This window comes from Rhinoraja longicauda, chromosome 3 (genome assembly GCF_053455715.1).
Source record: "Rhinoraja longicauda isolate Sanriku21f chromosome 3, sRhiLon1.1, whole genome shotgun sequence".
In the NCBI taxonomy this organism is placed as follows: Eukaryota; Metazoa; Chordata; class Chondrichthyes; order Rajiformes; family Arhynchobatidae; genus Rhinoraja; species Rhinoraja longicauda.
Window position 1 is genome coordinate 1,403,477 of NC_135955.1, and position 25,022 is coordinate 1,428,498.

General features: G+C 58.7%; 1 protein-coding gene across 1 annotated transcript in view; it reads right to left on the reverse strand.

Annotated features, from left to right (window-relative positions):
• The window catches only part of cplane1 (ciliogenesis and planar polarity effector 1), a 122,821-nt gene that overhangs the window by 46,158 nt on the left and 51,641 nt on the right, over positions 1 to 25,022 (reverse strand). The window contains exons 15-20 of the mRNA XM_078430516.1: positions 24,253 to 24,402; positions 15,393 to 15,563; positions 12,362 to 12,590; positions 9,474 to 9,622; positions 4,414 to 4,631; positions 34 to 198 (exon numbers count right to left, since the gene is read on the reverse strand). Of these exons, the coding sequence (XP_078286642.1) occupies positions 34 to 198; positions 4,414 to 4,631; positions 9,474 to 9,622; positions 12,362 to 12,590; positions 15,393 to 15,563; positions 24,253 to 24,402 (1,082 nt within the window). The remainder of the gene's footprint in view (positions 1 to 33; positions 199 to 4,413; positions 4,632 to 9,473; positions 9,623 to 12,361; positions 12,591 to 15,392; positions 15,564 to 24,252; positions 24,403 to 25,022) is intronic.

A 25,022-nucleotide genomic window follows, 5' to 3' on the forward strand; every position in this document is an offset into this window, starting at 1 on the left:
CGCGACGCTCCCCCCCCCCCCCCCATTGCTTACCTTGTTGAGGAGCTTGCGGCAATGCTGCAGCCTGCCGATGTACCAGCGGGCAGCGGGGAGAGTGCAGCGTGCAGCCCTGAGGAGCAGCAACATGCGGTGAAGCACCCCGGATAGTTTCTGCCGAGCCTCCCTCTCTCTGCACACCCCCGCATCCTCACCATCACCCTGAACACACAGACGCACAACCTTAGCTCCGAGACTGGGGCCAACATAGAAACACAGAAAACAGGTGCACGAGGAGGCCATTCGGCCCTTCCAGCCAGCACCGCCATTCATTGTGATCATGGCTGATCATCCACAATCAGTAACCCGTGCCTGCCTTCTCCCCATATCCCTTGATTCCACTGGCCCCTAGAGCTCTATCTAACTCTCTCTTAAATCCATCCAGTGAATTGGCCTCCACTGCCCTCTGTGGCAGAGAATTCCACAAATTCACAACTCTCTGGGTGAAAAAGTTACTTCTCACCTCAGTTTTAAATGGCCTCCCCTTTATTCTTAGACTGTGGCCCCTGGTTCTGGACTCCCCCAACATTGGGAACATTTTTCCTGCATCTAGCTTGTCCAGTCCTTTTATAATTTTATACATCTCTATAAGATCCCCTCTCATCCTTCTAAACTCCAGTGAATACAAGCCTGGTCTTTCCAATCCTTCCTCATATGACAGTCCTGCCATCCCAGGGAATTCACCTCGTGAACCTACGCTGCACTGCCTCAATAGCAAGGACATCCTTCCTCAAATTAGGAGACCAAAACTGCACACCACACTACAGATGTGGTCTCACCAGGGCCCTATACAACTGCAGAAGGACTTCTTTGCTCCTGTACTCAAATCCTCTCTTATGAAGGCCAACATGCCATTAGCTTTCTTCACTGCCTGCTGTACCTGCACGCCAACTTTCAGTGACTGGTGTACAAGGACACCCAGGTCTCGCTGCACTTCCCCCTTTACCTAACCTGACACCATTGAGATACTAATCTGCCTCCTTATTTTTGCCGCCAAAGTGGATAACCTCACATTTATCTATATTATACTGCATCTGCCACGCATCTGCCCACTCACTCAACCTGTCCAGGTCACCCTGCAACCTCCTAACATCCTCTTCGCAGTTCACACTGCCACCCAGCTTTGTGTCATCCGCAAACTTGCTAGTGTTACTTCTAATTCCATCATCCAAATCATTAATATATATTGTAAATGGTTGCGGCCCCAGCACCGAGCCTTGTGGCACTCCTCTCGCCACTGCCTGCCACTCTGAACAGAACCCGTTTACTCCTACTCTTTGCTTCCTGTCTGCCAACCAATTCTCTATCCAACATCCATCCCTGTTACTGACCTCCCCACCATCGAAGGGATCCACAGAGAGCGGTGGACACTGCCCTGTCCATCACGGGCACTGACCTCTCCACCACCCAGGGCATCTACAGAGAGGGGTGGGCACTGCCCCGTCCATCACGGGCACTGACCTCTCCACCACCCAGGGCATCTACAGAGAGTGGTGGACACTGCCCTGTCCATCACGGGCACTGACCTCCCCACCACCCAGGGCATCTACAGAGGGGTGGGCACTGCCCCGTCCATCACGGGCACTGACCTCCCCACCACCCAGGGCATCTACAGAGAGTGGTGGACACTGCCCGGCCCATCACGGGCACTGACCTCCCCACCACCCAGGGCATCTACAGAGAGTGGTGGGCACTGCCCAGTCCATTATTCTGGCACTGACCTCCCCACTGCCCAGGGGATCTACAGAGAGTGATGGGCACTGCCCGGTCCATCAAGGGCACTGACCTCCCCACCATCGAAGGGATCTACAAGAGTTGCTGCCTCAGAAAGTCAGCCAGCATGATCAGAGACCCACACCACCCTGACCACACTCTCATCTCGCTGCTACCATCGGGAAGAAGGTACAGGAGCCCGAGGACCGTGACTCCGGGTTCAAGAACAGCTTCTTCCCAGAGACCAGCACAGCGGGTGGAGCAGCAGCCTCACAGCGCCAAAGACCTGGGTTCAATCCTGACTTTGGGTAATGTATGTGTGGAGTTTGCACGTTCTCCCTCTGACATTTAGTGATACAGCGTGGAAACGGGCCCTTTCACCTACTGAGTCCATGCCGACCATCACCCCAGCCAGCCCGAGCCCCAGCCCCAGCAAGCCTCAGCTGCCTTGCCACAGCCATGGCTCCTCTCCGTACATTGGTTTCTGCACCATCCCAGTCTGGCAAACCTCAAATACCTGATGTGTAGGAAGGAACAGCAGATCCTGGTTTACACCGAAGACAGATACAAAGTGCTGGAGTAACAGTGGGTCAGGCACATCTCTGGACAGGAGGAATGGGGGATGTTTCGGGTTGAGACCCTTCTTCAGACCGTTTGTAAAGTACCTGTGAGTATGGCCTGGTGCTGATCTGTGGGGTGATGGTCCAGGGGCAAGTAGGAGGAGGTGTCTGAGAGTCGTTGCCTGGCCTCAGCATGGTAGAGGTCAGCACGGCACCTCCCTTGTCGGTGGGTTTGATGATAATGTCGGGGTTGCTGCAGAGTGAGGGGAGGGCTGTACGTTCAGAGGGGGTGAGGTTAGAGTAGGTAAGGTTGAGACGGTTGATGTCACGCAGATAGTTAGAAATAAAAATGTCTAAAGATACAGGGTTGCCCGGGAGAGTCCAAGACCGGGGTTGTCCTGGTTGGACAGGCCTGAGCCTTTACTTCATACCTCAACTGATTTACCTTGTTGGAAAAAAAGGTCTAGTATAAACGATATTGTGACACATCTATATTTAAATATTGTGAAACAACATTAATATTTAAAAGATACCAGACGGGTGTGGGCCTGCAGCAACCCTCCCCCAACTGACGACACCCACCCACTCCATCCCCCCTCAAACCCCCCCTTAAAACTCTCCCGGGGCCGGGGCCAGGCGAGGAGGGAGAGGACAGGGGAGAGGACAGGGGAGAGGGAGCCACTCACCCTGGCCCCGGGCAACCATCGCTGTGGCCAGCAGCAGGAGAGCTCTCCTCACCCACCCCTCATTGGCCGATACTCCCGTCACTTGGGCAGCCCCCCTCCCCCTCTCATTGGCCGCCACTCCAGATTGGTTCCAGACCCTTGCCATATTATCAGCATTGCTGGAGCGACAGAGGTCATGGCCTTGGGGAGGCCAGGCTGGAGTACAAGAGAGGGTGCACATTAGCACCCCGATCAGCAGAAGTCCCATTGAGGTTCAGATCGGCCACCTCCCCCGGCCTGGAGCCCAGCACATTTTCCGGGGCATTTCTGGGGAGATTTAAAGCGCTTCTCATAATTGGTCCAGATTAAAGGAGGTGCCACACCACCAGTTGTCAGAAAGTTGGTCGCAGACGTGTATATATAAAGACACAAAGAGCTGGAGTAACTCAGCGGGTCAGGCAGCATCGGTGGAGAACATGGATAGGTGACATTTCACAGAGTGCTGGAGTAACTCAGTGGGACAGGCAGCATCTGTGGATAGGCGTCGTTTCAACTTTTTGTGTCTTTCAGTTTAGATTAGTTCAATTTAGAGATACAGTTACTCCAGCACTCTGTGAAACGTCACCTATCCATGTTCCCCACAGATGCTGCCCGACCCGCTGAGTTACTCCAGCACTCTGTGAAACGTCACCTATCCATGTTCCCCACAGATGCTGCCCGACCCGCTGAATTACTCCAGCACTCTGTGTGAAACGTCACCTATCCATGTTCCCCACAGATGCTGCCTGACCCAGATGCTGTGTTACTCCAACACTCTGTGTCCATGTTCCCCACAGATGCTGCCTGACCCAGTTGCTGAGTTACTCTAACACTCTGTGTCCATGTTCCCCACAGATGCTGCCTGACCCAGATGCTGAGTTACTCTAACACTCTGTGTCCATGTTCCCCACAGATGCTGCCTGACCCAGTTGCTGAGTTACTCCAACACTCTGTGTCCATGTTCCCCACAGATGCTGCCTGACCCAGATGCTGAGTTACTCTAACACTCTGTGTCCATGTTCCCCACAGATGCTGCCTGACCCAGATGCTGAGTTACTCCAGCACTCTGTGTCCATGTTCCCCACAGATGCTGCCTGACCCAGTTGCTGAGTTACTCCAACACTCTGTGTCCATGTTCCCCACAGATGCTGCCTGACCCAGATGCTGTGTTACTCCAACACTCTGTGTCCATGTTCCCCACAGATGCTGCCTGACCCAGTTGCTGAGTTACTCTAACACTCTGTGTCCATGTTCCCCACAGATGCTGCCTGACCCAGATGCTGAGTTACTCTAACACTCTGTGTGTATCTCTGGTATAACCTGCAGTTCCTTGTTTCCCCCAGGTCACTGTGTTGAGCAGTGTGGGTGTAGACTCAGACTCTGCCCCTGGCCTGCCTCACCTGGCTCTGTGTGTCGGGCTGTGGGCAGTAGAGGGGAGGGGCGGGCAGGTAGAGGCCACCGGGCACCAGGCCAGGCAGCCCAGCGGCCAGCTCCTTTGCTGTCTGCATCAGCAGCTGCAGGCTGTCTGTCAGCACGTCTGTGTCGGCCATCACCGCAGCCTTCAACATCTCCTGCAGCCGGTGGCACATCAGGTCCTCATCCTCCTCCTCCAGGGCATCTACAGGGGGAGGCAGAGAACACCGTCACTGCCCCGGCACACCGCACAGTCCATAAACGCCCGGCACATTGGTCCACACGCCCGGCACACTGGTCCACACGCCCGGCACACTGGTCCACACGCCCGGCACACCGCACAGTCCATAAACGCCCAGCACACTGGTCCACACGCCCGGCACACCGCACAGTCCATAAACGCCCGGCACATTGGTCCACACGCCCGGCACACTGGTCCACACGCCCGGCACACCGCACAGTCCATAAACACCCGGCACATTGGTCCACACGCCCGGCACACTGGTCCACACGCCCGGCACATTGGTCCACACGCCCGGCACACTGGTTCACACGCCCAGCACACTGGTCCACACGCCCAGCACACTGGTCCACACACCCGGCACACCGCACAGTCCATAAACGCCCGGCACATTGGTCCACACGCCCGGCACACTGGTCCACACACCCGGCACACCGCACAGTCCACACGCCCGGCACACTGGTCCACAAGCCCGGCACACTGGTCCACACGCCCGACACACTGGTCCACACGCCCGGCACACCGCACAGTCCACACGCCCGGCACACCGCACAGTCCACACGCCCGGCACACTGGTCCACACGCCCGGCACACTGGTCCACACGCCCGACACACTGGTCCACACACCCGGCACACTGGTCCACACGCCCGGCACACCGCACAGTCCACACGCCCGGCACACCGCACAGTCCACACGCCCGGCACACTGGTCCACACGCCCGGCACACTGGTCCACACGCCCGACACACTGGTCCACACGCCCGGCAAACTGGTCCACACGCCCGGCACACTGGTCCACACGCCCAGCACACTGGTCCACACGCCCGGCACACTGGTTCACACGCCCAGCACACTGGTCCACACGCCCGGCACACTGGTCCACACGCCCGGCACACGGGTCCACACGCCCGGCACACTGGTCCACACGCCCGGCACACTGGTCCACACGCCCGGCACACTGGTCCACACGCCCGGCACACTGGTCCACACGCCCGGCACACTGGTCCACACGCCCGGCACACTGGTCCACACGCCCGGCACACTGGTCCACACGCCCGACACACTGGTCCACATGCCCGACACACCGCACAGTCCACACGCCCGGCACACTGGTCCACACGCCCGGCACACTGGTCCACACACCCGGCACACCGCACAGTCCACACGCCCGACACACTGGTCCACACGCCCGACACACTGGTCCACACGCCCGACACACTGGTCCACACGCCCGGCACACTGGTCCATACGCCCGGCACACCGCACAGTCCACACGCCCGGCACACTGGTCCATACGCCCGGCACACTGGTCCATACGGCCGGCACACCGCAGTCCATATACACCCGGCACACTGGTCCACACGCCCGGCACACCGCACAGTCCTCACGCCCGACACACTGGTCCACACGCCCGGCACACTGGTACACACGCCCGGCACACCGCACAGTCCACACGCCCGGCACACTGGTCCACACGCCCGGCACACTGGTCCACACGCCCGGCACACTGGTCCATACGCCCGGCACACTGGTCCATACGCCCGGCACACTGGTCCATACGCCCGGCACACCGCACAGTCCACACGCCCGGCACACTGGTCCACACGCCCGGCACACTGGTCCACACGCCCGGCACACTGGTCCATACGCCCGGCACACTGGTCCACACACCCGGCACACCGCACAGTCCACACGCCTGTCACACCGCACAGTCCACACGCCCGGCGCACTGGCCCACACGCCCGACACACTGGTCCACACGCTCAGCACACTGGTCCACACTCCCGGCACACTGGTCCATACACCCGGCACACTGTACAGTCCACACGCCCGACACACTGGTCCACACGCCCGGCACACTGGTCCAAACACCCGACACACTGGTCCACACGCCCGACACACTGGTCCACACGCCCGGCATACTGGTCCACACACCCGGCACACTGGTCCACACGCCTGGCACACTGGTCCACACGCCCTGCACACTGGTCCACACGCCCAGCACACTGGTCCACACGCCCGGTACACCGCACAGTCCACACGCCCGGCACACTGGTCCACACGCCCGACACACTGGTCCACACGCCCGGCACACTGGTCCACACGCCCGGCACACTGGTCCACACGCCCGGCACACTGGTCCACACGCCCGGCACACTGGTCCACACGCCCTGCACACTGGTCCACACGCCCGGCACACTGGTCCACACGCCCGACACACTGGTCCACACGCCCGACACACCGCACAGTCCACACGCCCGGCACACTGGTCCACACGCCCGGCACACTGGTCCACACACCCGGCACACCGCACAGTCCACACGCCCGACACACTGGTCCACACGCCCGACACACTGGTCCACACGCCCGACACACTGGTCCACACGCCCGGCACACTGGTCCATACGCCCGGCACACCGCACAGTCCACACGCCCGGCACACTGGTCCATACGCCCGGCACACTGGTCCATACGGCCGGCACACCGCAGTCCATATACACCCGGCACACTGGTCCACACGCCCGGCACACATCACAGTCCTCACGCCCGGCACACTGGTCCACACGCCCGACACACTGGTCCACACGCCCGGCACACTGGTCCACACGCCCGGCACACCGCACAGTCCACACGCCCGGCACACTGGTCCACACGCCCGGCACACTGGTCCACACGCCCGGCACACTGGTCCATACACCCGGCACACTGGTTCATACGCCCGGCACACTGGTCCATACGCCCGGCACACCGCACAGTCCACACGCCCGGCACACTGGTCCACACGCCCGGCACACTGGTCCACACGCCCGGCATACTGGTCCATACGCCCGGCACACTGGTCCACACACCCGGCACACCGCACAGTCCACACGCCTGTCACACCGCACAGTCCACACGCCCGGCGCACTGGCCCACACGCCTGACACACTGGTCCACACGCTCAGCACACTGGTCCACACTCCCGGCACACTGGTCCATACACCCGGCACACTGCACAGTCCACACGCCCGACACACTGGTCCACACGCCCGGCACACTGGTCCAAACACCCGACACACTGGTCCACACGCCCGACACACTGGTCCACACGCCCGACACACTGGTCCACACACCCGGCACACTGGTCCACACGCCCAGCACACTGGTCCACACGCCCGGCACACCGCACAGTCCACACGCCCGGCATACTGGTCCACACACCCGGCACACTGGTCCACACGCCCGGCACACTGGTCCACACGCCCTGCACACTGGTCCACACGCCCAGCACACTGGTCCACACGCCCGGCACACCGCACAGTCCACACGCCCGGCACACTGGTCCACACGCCCGACACACTGGTCCACACGACCGGCACACTGGTCCACACGCCCGGCATACCGCACAGTCCACACGCCCGACACACTGGTCCACACGCCCGGCACACTGGTCCACACGCCCGGCACACTGGTCCATACGCCCGGCACACTGGTCCACACGCCCAGCACACTGGTCCACACGCCCGGCACACCGCACAGTCCACACGCCCGGCACACTGGTCCACACGCCCGGCACACTGGTCCACACGCCCGGCACACTGGTCCACACGCCCAGCACACCGCACAGTCCACACGCCCGGCACACCGCACAGTCCACACGCCCGGCACACCGCACAGTCCACACGCCCGGCACACCGCACAGTCCACACGCCCGGCACACTGGTCCACACGCCCGGCACACCGCACAGTCCACACGCCCGGCACACCGCACAGTCCACACGCCCGGCACACCGCAGTCCACATGCCCGGCACACTGGTCCACCCGCCCGGCACACCGCACAGACACACCTATTCCCCCACCCACTCTCCCCCCACACCCACTCTCCCCAGCCACTGCTTCCTCTCCCAGGGTGCAGAAACTTTCCCAGGAAGTGCAGGAGAAACACACTGAGATAGGAGCCATACCTGCTCCTCTCCACACTGTCTCAGTCCCCCACTGCACCCTTGCCCACTGCACCCTTGCCCACTGCCTCGGTCCCACACCCACTGCACCCTTGCCCACAGCACCCTTGCCCACTGCCTCGGTCCCACACCCACTGCACCCTTGCCCACTGCCTCGGTCCCACACCCACTGCACCCTTGCCCACTGCACCCTTGCCCACTGCACCCTTGCCCACTGCCTCGGTCCCACACCCACTGCACCCTTGCCCACTGCACCCTTGCCCACTGCCTCGGTCCCACACCCACTGCACCCTTGCCCACTGCCTCGGTCCCACACCCACTGCACCCTTGCCCACTGCACCCTTGCCACTGAACCCTTGCCCACTGAAGCCTTGTCCACTGCACCCTTGCCACTGAACCCTTGCCCACTGAATCCTTGCCCACTGCACCCTTGCCCACTGAAGCCTTGCCCACTGAAGCCTTGCCCACTGCCTCAGTTCCACACCCACTGAACCCTTGCCCACTGCCTCAGTCCCACACCCACTGAACCCTTGCCCACTGCCTCAGTCCCACACCCACGGAACCTTTGCCCACTGCCTCAGTCCCACACCCACTTAACCCTTGCCCACTGCCTCAGTCCCACACCCACTGAACCCTTGCCCACTGCCAGCCCCACACCCACTGAACCCTTGCCCACTGCCAGCCCCACACCCACTGAACCCTTGCCCACTGCCAGTCCCACACCCACTGAACCCTTGCCCACTGCCAGTCCCACACCCACTGAACCCTTGCCCACTGAACCCTTGCCCACTGCCAGTCCCACACCCACTGAACCCTTGCGGTAGTGCAGGTGTGGGAGACACACCGATCCTGCGCTCAGCTCACCAGTCAGCAGCGTGGTGCGAGTGTGCTCGGTGGGCTCGGTGGCAGGAGCCCGCGGCACTTGGCCCAGCAGTGCCCGCAGCTTCTCCTGGAAGATCCGGCGTGGGTGCAGCTCCCTGGGCAGCTGGAGCCATCGCCAGTGAGCTTGCAACCTAGAACAAACACACAAACATGGCCGTCACAGCCACACAGCTGAACAGTTCACTCCGCCTCTGACCTACGCGGTCACGGGGAGAACATACAAATTCCATACAGACCGCACCCGTAGTCCGGATCAAACGCGGGTCTCCGACGCTGTGAGGCAGCATCTCTACCCCCCACCCCCCCTGCTCTATAGTTGTTCCCCACTCCACCCTCTCCCCCAGTTTTCATCTCCCTTCCCCTCCTGGTTCCTCCACATATGACCAATACCTTTCACCCACTAGATGGCAGTGTGAACTGCGAAGAGGATGTTAGGAGGTTGCAGGGTGACCAGGACAGGTTGAGTGAGTGGGCAGATGCAGTATAATATAGATAAATGTGAGGTTATCCACTTTGGCGGCAATAAGAAGGAGGCAGATTATTATCTCAATGGTGTCAGGTTAGGTAAAGGGGAGGTGAAGCGAGACCTGGGTGTCCTTGTACACCAGTCACTGAAAGTTAGCGTGCAGGTACAACAGGCAGTGAAGAAAGCAAATGGCATGTTGGCCTTCATAACGAGAGGATTTCAGTATAGCAGTAAAGAGGTCCTTCTGCAGTTGTACAGGGCCCTGGTGAGATCACATTTGGAGAATTGTGTGTAGTTTTGGTCTCCCAATTTGAGGAAGGATATCCTTGCTATTGAGGCAGTGCGGCGTAGGTTCACGATGTTAATCCCCGGGATGGCGGGACTGACATATGAGGAAAGATTGGAAAGATTGGGCTTGAATTCACTGGAATTTAGAAGGATGAGAGGGGATCTGATAAAAACGTATAAAATTATAAAAGGACTGGACAAGCTAGATGCAGGAAAAATGTTCCCAATGTTTGGGGAGTCCAGAACTAGGGGCCACAGTCTAAGAATAAAGGGGAGACCATTTAAAACTGAGGTGAGCAAAAAACCTTTTCACCCAGAGTTGTGAATTTGTGGAATTCTCTGCCACAAAAGGCAGGAGACAAATTCACTGGATGAATTTAAAAGAGAGTTAGATAGAGAGCTAGCGGCTAGGGGAATCAAGGGATATGGGGAGAAGGCAGGCATGGGTTACTGATTGTGGATGATCAGCCATGAATAGCGGTGCTGGCTCGAAGGGCCGAATGGCCTCCTCCTGCACCTATTTTCTATGTTTCTAGATCCCTTTCCCCATCTGCTTGCATCTGCCCTTCGCCTCTCCCTTAATGATTCCTCATCATCTTCCTGATTTATCAGATTCCACACCAACAGTTTTCACGCTCCCACTTATCACCCTTCTAATGGTCTCCACCCTCCCCTCATGCATCATAACTCCAGCTGCCATTTTAAAAGTGTTTGTGTCTGTCTGCCTCTGTCCATCAACCACCCATTGCTGCCTCCCATCCCCAACCCTCCCTCTCGCTGACTTTATCTGCCCATTGTCAACCACCCCTACAGTTCCAGGAATTACTTCAGCCCAACTTGCCCACACTGACCAACCTGGGACTTGCCGCACTAGTCCCACCTGTCTGCGTTTTGCTCAGACCCCTCCAAACCTCTCCTATCCATGCGCTTGTCCACATGTCCTTTAAATGTTCGCCTAAACCTCGTCTGATATCTATGGCCGATGCCAGGTGCCCAGGAAGGCATCCTGTGTCCGTTCTCACTGTGGTGCTGCAGAGTGTTTAGTGAGTGTGCCGGGTGTGAGTGTGTCAGGTGTGAGTGTGCTGGGCGTGAGTGTGCTGGTCGTGAGTGTGCTGGGTGTGAGCCTGCCGGTTGTGAGTGTGACGTACCGGGCAGGCTGTGGAAGGTGTCGGGTGTGAGTGTGCTGGGTGTGAGAGTGTTGGGTGTGAGTGCGAGATATGAGTGTGCCAGGTGCTAGTGAGCCAGGGGTGAGAGTAGTGGATGTGTGTGTGCCGGGTGAGTGTGTCGGGTGTGAGTGTGCCAGGTGTGAGTGTATCGGTGTGAGTGTGGCGCGGGTGAGTGTGCCAGTGTGTGAGTGTGCCGGGTGTGAGTGTGCATGGTGTGAGTTGAGTGTGCCGGGTGTGAGCATGAGTGTGCTGGGTGTGAGCGTGAGTGTGCCAGGTATGAGTGTGTCGGGTGTGAGTGTGTCAGGTGTAAGTGTGTGTCTCAGGTGCGAGTGTGCCGGGTGTGACTGTGAGTGTGTGTGTGCGCCGAGTGTGAGTGTGTGTGTCGTAGGTAAGTGTGCTGGGTGTGAGTGTGTGTGTTGGGGGTGGGTGTGTCCGGTGTGAGCATGTCAGGTGTGAATGTGCCGGGAGTCAGTGTGCTGGCGTTAGTCTGTCAGGAGTCAGTGTGCTGGACGTGAGCGTGTCGGTGTGAGTGTGCTGTGTTTGAGTGTGTCGGGTGAGAGTATGCCGGGTGTGAGTGTGTCAGGTGTGAGTGTGTCAGGTGTGAGTGTGTCGGGTGTGTGCATGCCAGGTGTGAGTGTGTCAGGCGTGAATGTGCCGGGTGTGAGTGTGCTGGGTGAGAGTGTAAGTGTGCCGGGCATGAGTGTGGTGGGGGTGAGCGTGCCGATGTGAGTGTGCCGGGTGTGAATGTGCTGGGGGTGTGTGTGCCGGGTGTAAGTGTGCCGGCTGTGAATATGTCGGGTGTGACCGTGTGTGTGTGACGGGTGTGAGTGTGTGTGTCGTGGCTGAGTGTGCTGGGTGTGAGTGTGCTGGGTGTGGGCGTGCCTGCTGTGAGTGTGCGTGCCGGGTGTGAATGTGCCGGGCGTGAGTGTGCATGTGTGAGTGTGACGTACCGGACAGGCTGTGGAAGATGGCGTCTGTGCAGGCGGAAGGCCAGGCCCATCACCACGGCCGTCTTCCAGTCGCCGAGGCAGCGAGCCAGCCAGGCGGCCTCAGGGAGCATCCTGCCCAGCAGCAGCAGGTCCACTGTCCGCTCAACGCTCCAGCACTCAGACACGCCCTGCTCCCGTACCGCCCGCAACACCCTGCCACGATCCACCCGCACCACGCGCCGCACGCCAGCTGTGGGCAGTGGGCACACGGGGTCAGCATAGAGTGAACAAGCAGGCCGGCACACACACACACAGACGGAACAACAACACGGATACAGGGCATCCCAACGCACACACACAGGCGCGCACACATGCACAAACACACACACGGAACAACAACACGGATACATGGCACCCTGACACACACACACACACACACGCACACACACACACAGACGGAACAACAACACAGATACAGGGCACCCTGACACACACACACACACACGCACACACGGAACGACACGGATACAGGGCACCCCGACACACACACACACAGGCGCGCACACATGCACAAACACACACACACGGAACAACAACACGGATACAGTGCACCCTGACCCACACACGCGCACACACACACACACGGAACAACAACACAGATACAGGGCACCCTGACACACACGGAACAACAACACAGATACATGGAACCCTTACACACACACACAAACACACGGAACAACAACACGGATACAGGGCACCCTGACCCACACACATACACACACACACACACACACACAGAACAATAACATGTATACAGGGCACCCTGACCCACACACACATGCACACACACACACAGAACAACAACACGGATACAGGGCACCCTTACCCTTACCCCCCCCCCCCCCCCCCCACACACACACACACACACACACAGAATTACCACACAGATACAGGGCACCCTTACACACACATACACAACAACAACATGGATACCGGGCACCCTTACACGCACGTGCACACACCCACAGATCAACAACACGGATACAGGGCACCCTTACACACTCACACTGAACCACAACATGGGTACAGTGCACACTTACACACACACCGAACAACAACACGGATACAGGGCACCCTTACCCTCCCCCCCCCCCCCCCCACACACACACACACACACACACACACACACACAGAACAACAATATGGATACCGGGCCCTCCCTCGCACTGACTGAACCGCAACATGGTACAGTGCACCCTTACACACTCACACTGAACCACAACATGTCACAGTGTACCCTTACACACTCATACTGAACCACAACATGTCACAGTGTACCCTTACACACTCATACTGAACCACAACATGGGTACAGTGCACCCTTACACACTCACTGAACCACAACATGGGTACAGTGCACACTTACACACACACACTGAACCACAACATGGTACAGTGCACCTTTACACACTCACACTGAACCACAACATGGGTACAGTGCACCCTTACACACTCACACTGACCCACAACATGGGTACAGTGCATCCTTACACACTCACACTGAACCACAACATGGGTACAGTGCACACTTACACACACACACACTGAACCACAACATGGGTACAGTGCACACTTACACACACACTGAACCACAACATGGGTACAGTGCACACTTACACACACACACTGAACCACAACATGGATACAGTGCACACTTACACACACACTGAACCACAACATGGATACAGTGCACACTTACACACACACTGAACCACAACATGGGTACAGTGCATCCTTACACACTCACACTGAACCACAACATGGGTACAGTGCACACTTACACACACACACACTGAACCACAACATGGGTACAGTGCACACTTACACACACACTGAACCACAACATGGGTACAGTGCACACTTACACACACACACTGAACCACAACATGGATACAGTGCACACTTACACACACACTGAACCACAACATGGATACAGTGCACACTTACACACACACTGAACCACAACATGGGAATAGTGCACACTTACACACTCACACTGAACCACAACATGGGTAGTGCACACGTACACACTCACACTGAACCACAACATGGTACAGTGCACCCTTACACACTCACACTGAACCACGACATGGACACAGTGCACCCTTACACACTGAACCACAACATGGGTACAGTGCACTTACACACTCACACTGAACCACAACATGGTACAGTGCACCCTTACACACTCACACTGAACCACAACATGGGTACAGTGCACACTTACACACACACACTGAACCACAACATGGGTACCGTGCACACTTACACACTCACACTGAACCACACCATGGGTAGTGCACATTTACACACACGGACTGAACCACAACATGGATACAATGCACATTTACACACTCGCACTGAACCACAACATGGTACAGTGCACCCTTACACACTCGCACTGAACCACAACATGGATAGTGCATATTTACACACTCACACTGAACCACAACACAGTACAGTGCACCCTTACACACTCACACTGAATCACAACATGGTACAGTGCACCCTTACACACTCACACTGAACCACAACATGGATACAGTGCACACTAACACAGAACCACAACATGGTACAGTGCACCCTTACACACTCACAATGAACCACAACATGGATACAGTGCACTTACACACACTAAACCACAACATGGGTACAGTGCACACTCACACACAGACACACACACACTAAACCACAACATGGGTACAGTGCACACTTACACGCACACACAAAACCACACCATGGGTACAGTGCATCCTTACACACTCACACTGAACCACATGGGTACAGTTCACACTAACACATGCACTGAACAGACACACACAGCCACACACAGATGGACACACACACATGCAGACACACACACGGTCAAACTCACAGATAGACACACACACTCACTCACAAAGAGACACACAGACACATACGCACAGAAACACATATACACAGACACACACAGACACACCCCCCCCCCACCCACCCACGAGCAGCTCCTTACCGGGCCTGCAGTGCAGGGGTGGCATCAGGTGGATGTGGTGCGGTGGGGGCATTGCCAGGGGCTGGTTGGTGAAGTACAGAGCCATGAATCGGGCGAGGGACTGGAGCACGGCCAGAGCAGCCCCCTCCCCGACATCCGGCAGCACTGACTCTGCCCGTCCCACCGCCGGCCCTGAAACACAGTGGGCACAACACAGTTACCACTGCCCAGCCACGTCCAACACCCCGCCCAACACACAGTGTCCATCGCCCAACCCCCACGCACAACACAGTTACCACTGCCCAGCCACGTCCAACACCCCGCCCAACACACAGTGTCCATCGCCAAACCCCACACCCCCCAACACACAGTTACCACCGCCCAGCCACGTCCAATACTCCGCCCAACACAGAGTGTCCATCGCCCAACCCCCACGCACAACACAGTTACCAACGCCCAGCCACGTCCAACACCCCGCCCAACACACAGTGTCCATCGCCCAACCCCACACCCCCCAACACAGTTACCACCGCCCAGCCACGTCCAACACCCCGCCCAACACAGTGTCCATCGCCCAACCCCACACCCCCCAACACAGTTACCACCGCCCAGCCACGTCCACCCCCTGCCCAACAGAGTGTCCATCGCCCAACCCCCACGCACAACACAGTTACCAACGCCCAGCCACGTCCAACCCCCCCGCCCAACAGTGTCCATCGCCCAACCCCACACCCCAACACACAGTTACCACCGCCCAGCCACGTCCAACACCCCGCCCAACATAGAGTGGCCACCGCCCAACCCCACACCCCTCCCCAACACACAGTTATCACCGCCCAGCCACGTCCAACACCCCGCCCAACATAGAGTGGCCACCGCCCAACCCCACACACCCCCCCAACACAGTTACCACCGCCCAGCCACGTCCAACACCCCGCCCAACAGAGTGGCCATCGCCAAACCCCACACCCCCCAACACACACACCCCCCAATACACACACCCCACCAACACAGTTACCACCGCCCAACATAGACACCCCCAACACACACCCCCCCCACCAACACACAGTTACCACCGCCCAACACACACACCCGACAACACACACATCCCCACCAACACAGTTACCACTGCCCAGCCACGTCCAACACCCCGCCCAACACAGAGTGGCCATCGCCCAGCCACGTCCAACACCCCGCCCAACACAGAGTGGCCACCGCCCAGCCACGTCCAACACCCCGCCCAACACAGAGTGGCCATCGCCCAGCCACGTCCAACACCCCGCCCAACACATAGTGGCCATCGCCCAGCGACGCCCAACACCCCCGCCCAACACAGAGTGGCCATCGCCCAACACCCCCGCCCAACACAGAGTGGCCATCGCCCAGCCACGTCCAACACCCCGCCCAACACAGAGTGGCCATCGCCCAGCCACGTCCAACACCCCGCCCAACACATAGTGGCCATCGCCCAGCCACGCCCAACACCCCCGCCCAACACAGAGTGGCCATCGCCCAGCCACGCCCAACACCCCCGCCCAACACAGAGTGTCCAGCGCCCAACCCCCACGCCCAACACAGTTACCACCGCCCAGCCACGTCCAACACCCCCGCCCAACACAGAGTGGCCATCGCCCAGCCACGCCCAACAACCCGCCCAACACAGAGTGTCCAGCGCCCAACCCCCACGCCCAACACAGTTACCACCGCCCAGCCACGTCCAACACCCCGCCCAACAGAGTGGCCATCGCCCAGCCCCACACACCCCAACACACAGTTACCACCGCCCAGCCACGCCCAACCCCCCCGCCCAACAGTTGCCATCGCCCTGCTCAACACCCCCCCAACAGTTACCACCGCCCAACACACCCCCCAACACACACACACCCCCAAAACACACAGTTAACACCCCCCAACACACACACCCCCACCAACACACAGTTACCACCTCCCAGCCCCACACACACCCCAACACAGTTACCACCGCCCAACACAGTTACAACCCCCCAACACACACTCCCAGCACACAGATACCACCGCCCAACACACACATTCCACCCAACAGTTACCACCGCCCAACACAGACACCCCCAATACACACACACCCCAACACACACACCCCCAACACACACACCCCCCCAACACACACACCCCCCAACACAGTTACTACCGCCCAACACCCCCCCAACACACACACCCCCCCCAACAGTTACCACCTCCCAGCCCCACACACACCCCAACACATAGTTACCACCGCCCAACACACACACCCCCCAACACAGTTACCACCGCCCAGCCACGTCCAACCCCCCGCCCAACACAGAGTTGCCATCGCCCAGCCCCACACCCCAACAGTTACCACCGCCCAACACACCCCACCAACACACACACCCCCCCAACACACACACCCCCCCAACACACACACCCCCCAACACAGTTACCACCGCCCAGCCACGTCCAACCCCCCGCCCAACACAGAGTTGCCATCGCCCAGCCCCACACCCCAACACAGTTACCACCGCCCAACACACCCCCCCCAACACACACCCCCCCCAACACACACACCCCCAACACACACACACCCCCCCCCAACACACACACCCCCCCCAACACACTGTTACCACCGCCCAACACACCCCCCCAACACACACACCCCCAAAACACAGTTAACACCGCCCAACACACACCCCCCAACACATTTACCACCTCCCAGCCCCACACACCCCCCTACACACAGTTACCACCGCCCAACACACACACCCCCACCAACACAGTTACCACCGCCCAGCCACCTCCAACACCCCCGCCCAACACAGAGTGGCCATCGCCCAGCCACGCCCAACAACCCGCCCAACACAGAGTGTCCAGCGCCCAACCCCCACGCCCAACACAGTTACCACCGCCCAGCCACGTCCAACACCCCGCCCAACAGAGTGGCCATCGCCCAGCCCCACACACCCCAACACACAGTTACCACCGCCCAGCCACGCCCAACCCCCCCGCCCAACAGTTGCCATCGCCCTGCTCAACACCCCCCCAACACAGTTACCACCGCCCAACACACCCCCCAACACACACACACCCCCAAAACACAGTTAACACCCCCCAACACACACACCCCCACCAACACACAGTTACCACCGTCCAGCCACGTCCAACCCCCCCGCCCAACACAGTTACCACCTCCCAGCCCCACACACACCCCAACACAGTTACCACCGCCCAACAGTTACAACCCCCCAACACACACTCCCAACACACAGATACCACCGCCCAACACACACATCCCCCCCAACAGTTACCACCGCCCAACACAGACACCCCCAATACACACACACCCCAACACACACACCCCCAACACACACACCCCCCCAACACACACACCCCCCAACACACAGTTACTACCGCCCAACACCCCCCCCAACACACACACCCCCCCAACAGTTACCACCTCCCAGCCCCACACACACCCCAACACATAGTTACCACCGCCCAACACACACACCCCCCAACACAGTTACCACCGCCCAGCCACGTCCAAACCCCCGCCCAACACAGAGTTGCCATCGCCCAGCCCCACACCCCAACAGTTACCACCGCCCAACACACCCCACCAACACACACACCCCCCCAACACACACACCCCCCCAACACACACACCCCCCCAACACACACACCCCCCCAACACAGTTACCACCGCCCAGCCACGTCCAACCCCCCGCCCAACACAGAGTTGCCATCGCCCAGCCCCACCCCAACAGTTACCACCGCCCAACACACCCCCCCAACACACACACCCCCCCCAACACACACACCCCCAACACACACACACCCCCAACACACACACCCCCCAACACACTGTTACCACCGCCCAACACACCCCCCCAACACACACACCCCCAAAACACAGTTAACACCGCCCAACACACACCCCCCAACACATTTACCACCTCCCAGCCCCACACACCCCCCTACACACAGTTACCACCGCCCAACACACACACCCCCACCAACACTGTTACCACCACCCAGCCACGTCCAACCCCCCCGCCCAACACAGTTACCATCTCCCAGCCCCACACATCCCAACACACAGTTACCACCGCCCAACAGTTACAACCCCCCCAACACACACACCCCCAACACACAGATACCACCGCCCAACACACACATCCCCCCCAACAGTTACCACCGCCCAACACAGACACCCCCAACACACACACACCCCCCAACACACACACACACCCCCAACACAAACACATCCCAACACACACACACCCCAACACACACACCCCCCAACACAGTTACCACCGCCCAGCCACGTCCAACCCCCACGCCCAACAGAGATGCCATCGTCCAGCCCAACACATCCCAACAGTTACCACCGCCCAACACACCCCCCCAACACACACCCCCCCAACACAGTTACCACCGCGCAACACACACCCCCCAACACACACACCCCTCCAACACACAGTTACCACCTCCCAGCCCCACACCCCAACACAGAGTTACCACCGCCCAGCCCCACACTCACCCCAGCACAGTTACCACCGCCCAGCCACGACCAACCCCCGCGCCCAACACAGAGTTGCCATCGCCCAGCCCCACACCCCAACAGTTACCACCGCTCAACACACCCCCCCCTACACGCTCACCCCCCCCAACAGTTACCACCGCCCAACACACCCCCCCCAACATACAACCCACGCCCAACACAGAGTTGCCACCTCCCAGCCATACACACCCCCCAACACAGTTACCACCGCCCAACACACACCCCCCCCAACACACACCCCCCCAACACACACACCTCCCCCAACACACACACCCCCCACACACACACCCCCAACACACACACACCACCAACACACACACACCCCCAACACACACACACCCCCCCAACACACACACCCCCCAACACAGTTACCACCGCCCAACACACCCCAACACACACACCCCCAAAACACACAGTTACCACCTCCCAGCCCCACACACCCCCCTACACACAGTTACCACCTCCCAGCCCCACACACCCCCCTACACACAGTTACCACCGCCCAGCCACGTCCAACCCCCCCGCCCAACACAGTTACCATCTCCCAGCCCCACACATCCCAACACACAGTTACAACCCCCCAACACACAGATACCACCGCCCAACACACATCCCCCCCCCAACACTGTTACCACCGCCCAACACAGACACCCCCAACACACACACACCCCAACACACACACACACCCCCAACACAAACACATCCCAACACACACACCCCCCAACACACACACCCCAACACACACACCCCCCAACACAGTTACCACCCCCCAACACACACCCCCCCAACACACACACACCCCCAACACAGTTACCACTGCCCAGCCACGTCCAACCCCCACGCCCAACAGAGATGCCATCGTCCAGCCCAACACACCTCAACACACAGTTACCACCGCCCAACACACCCCCCCAACACACACCCCCCCCAACACAGTTACCACCGCCCAACACACACCCCCCAACACACACCCCCCCAACACACAGTTACCACCTCCCAGCCCCACACTCACCCCAACAGTTACCACCGCCCAGCCACGTCCAACCCCCGCGCCCAACACAGAGTTACCATCGCCCAGCCCCACACCCCAACAGTTACCACCGCCCAAAACACCCCCCCAACACACACACCCCCCCAACACAGTTACCACCGCCCAACACACACACCCCCCAACATACAACCCCCCGCCCAACACAGATTTGCCACCTCCCAGCCCCACACCCCCCAACAGTTACCACCACGCAACACACCCCCCCCAACACACACACACCCCCAACACACACCCCCCCCAACACACACACCCCCCCAACACACACCCCCAACACACACACCCCCCCAACACACACACCCCCCCAACACACACACCCCCCCAACACACTGTTACCACCGCCCAACACACCCCCCCAACACACACACCCCCACCAACACAGTTACCACCGCCCAGCCACGTCCAACCCCCCCCCAATACACAGTTACCACCGCCCAACAGTTACAACCCCCCCAACACACACACCCAACACAGATACCACCGCCCAACACACACATCCCCCCCAACACAGTTACCACCGCCCAACAGACACCCCCAACACACACACACCCCAACACACACACACACCCCAACACACACACCCCCCAACACACACACCCCCCAACACACACCCCCAACACAGTTACCACCGCCCAACACACACCCCCAACACACACACCCCCCCAACACAGTTACCACCGCCCAGCCACGTCCAACCCCCACGCCCAACACAGAGTTGCCATCGTCCAGCCCAACACACCCCAACACAGTTACCACCGCCCAACACACCCCCCCAACACACACACCCCCCTAACACACAGTTACCACATCCCAGCCCCACACTCACCCAAACACAGTTACCACCGCCCAGCCACGTCCAACCCCCCCGCCCAACACAGAGTTGCCATAGCCCAGCCCCACCGCCCAACACCCCCCCTCAACACACACACCCCCCCAACACACACACCCCCCCAACACAGTTACCACCGCCCAACACACACACCCCCCAGCATACACCCCCCCCGCCCAACACAGAGTTGCCACCTCCCAGCCCCACACACCCCCCAACAGTTACCACCGCCCAACAAACACCCCCCAACAAACACCCCCCACACACACACACCCCCAACAAACACCCCCCCAACACACTGTTACCACCACCCAACACACACCCAACAGTTACCATCTCCCAGCCCCACACCCCCCTACACAGTTACCACCGCCCAACACACACACCCCCACCAACACACATACCCCCCAACACACACACCCCCACCAACACAGTTACCACCGCCCAGCCACGTCCAACCCCCCCGCCCAACACAGTTACCATCTCCCAGCCCCACACACACCCCAACACACAGTTACCACCGCCCAACACAGTTACAACCCCCCCAACACACACACCCCCAACACACAGATACCACCGCCCAACACACACATCCCCCCAACAGTTACCACCGCCCAACAGACACCCCCAACACACACACCCCCCAACACACACACACACACCCCAACACACACATCCACACACACACCCCCCCAACAGTTACCACCGCCCAGCCACGTCCAACCCCCACGCCCAACACAGAGTTGCCATCGTCCAGCCCAACACACCCCAACACACAGTTACCACCGCCCAACACAGTTACCACCGCCCAACACACCCCCCCAACACACACACACCCCCAACACACACACCCCCAACACAGTTACCACCGCCCAACACACACATCCCCCCCAACAGTTACCACCGCCCAACACAAACACCCCCCAATACACACACACCCCAACACACACACTCCCCCAACACACAGTTACCACCGCCCAACACACACACCCCTCCAACACACCACACCCCCAACACAGTTACCACTCCCCAACACACACACCCCCCCCAACACAGACACCCCCCAACAGACACACCCCAACACCCCCCCAACACACATCCCAACACACACCCCCAACACACACCCCCCAACACACACACCCCCAACACACATCCCCCAACAGTTACCGCCGCCCAACACACACACCCCCCCACAGTTAACCCCAACAGTTAGCACCGCGTAACACACCCCCCCACCACAGTTACCACCGCCCAACACACGCACACACAGCTACCACCGCCCAACACACACAACCCCCCCAAGTTACCACCGCCCAACACACACAACCCCCCCCAACACACACACACACAGCTACCACCGCCCAACACACACAACCCCCCCCCCAACAGTTACCACCGCCCAACACACACAACCCCCCCAACACACACACACACACAGCTATCGTCTGACCGTGTGCACACTGAAGGCCCTGCACCATGGGAATTAATGCCCCCACGTGCACACTAAATAGGGAGAGGTTGAGTAGGCTGTTCGTCTGAGCTTTCGGGAGAGGTTGAGTAGGCTGGGAGTCTATTCCTTGGAGCGCAGGATTACAAGGGGAGATCTTATAAAGGTGTATAAGATCATGAGAGGAATAGATCGGGTAGATGCACAGAGTCTCTTACCCAGAGTAGGTGAATCGAGGACCAGAGGATATTGGTTTAAGGTGAAGGGGAAAAGATTTAATAGGAATCTTTGGAGTAACTTTTTCACAGAAAGGGTATCACAAAATGCTGGAGTAACTCAGCAAGTCAGGCAGCATCTAGGAGAGAGGGAATGGGTGATGTTTCGGGTCGAGACCCTTCTTCAGACTGAGGATGTCTCGGGTCGAGACCCTTCTTCAGACTGAAAGGGTGGTGGGTGTGTGGAACAAGCTGCCAGAGGAGGTAGTTGAGGCTGGGACTATCCCAATGTTTAAGAAGTGTTAGTGCAATGTAAAGGCAAGGAATTCCGATCAAGAATAGTCCGAGGGTCACCAATGTGGTAGATAGTAGTTCAGGACAGCTCTCTAGTTGTGCTAGAATGGTTCAGTTGCCCGATAACAGTTGGGAAGAAGTCACTGAATGTGGAGGTGTGCGTTTTCACACTTCTGTACCTTTTGCCTGATGGGAGAGGGGAGGAGAGGGAGTGGCCGGGGTGTGACTCCTCCTTGATCATGCTGCTGGCCTTGCCGACGCAGCGTGGGGTGTAACTGGAGTCAATGGAAGGGAGATTGGTCCCAAACCAAGCTGTGATGCATCCCGATAACTGCCCCAGTGCACACACTACATGCCCCGGTGAATGCATTAACTGCCCCTCGTGCCTACACTACATGCCCTTGTGAGCACATTAACTACCCCAGTGCACGCACTGTCCAGAATATCTGCAATGCCGCAGCTGACTGCCAGCCAACCCCCAGTGCTACCTCACCTGGGGCTCCGTCTGTGGGCTCCGCTCTGAGCAGCTGCTTCACCAGCTGCCCCCCAAGGTCCAGTGCAGCACGCAGGTTGTACAGGTAGAGGTGAGTGTAGAGAATGGCCAGGCTGTACCTGGTCTGCAGGTAAACCAGTCTCCTGCCCTCTGCAATAGAAACGCACCAATGACTGCTGTACAATAGAGGGATCTAGTAGGTAGATAGTTCACTGAAAATTGAGTTATGGATTGATAGGGAGTGTTGTAGAGCAGAAGAATCTAGGAGATAAACACAGAAAGCTGAAGTAACTCAGCGGGGCAGGCAGCATCTCTGGAGAGAAGGAATGAGTAACGTTTCGGGTCAAGACCTTTCTTCAGGCTTTAGGGATTTAGGGATTTAGGAGTACAGGTACACAGTTCCCTGAAAGTGGCGCCACAGGTAGTTAGGGAGTGTGGTGGAGCAGAGGGATGTTGGAACATATTTCCATGAAAGTGGTGTCACAGGTGGATAGGGAGTCTTGTAGATCAGAGGGATCTAGGAGTGCAGGTGCAGTGGAGTCACAGGCCAATAGGCAGGTCAAGGCAGGGTGTTGAGTGTAGAAATTGGCTCGTTATGTTGCAGTTGTACAGGGCGTTGCTGAGGGCACACTTGGGAGTATTGTGCTCAGTTTTGGTCATCCTGCTGTAGGAGGGATGGTGTTAAAATGGAAAGAGTGCAGAGAAGATTTACGAGAATGTTTCCAGGACTCGAGGGCCTGAGCTATTGGGAGAGGTTGAGCAGGCTAGGA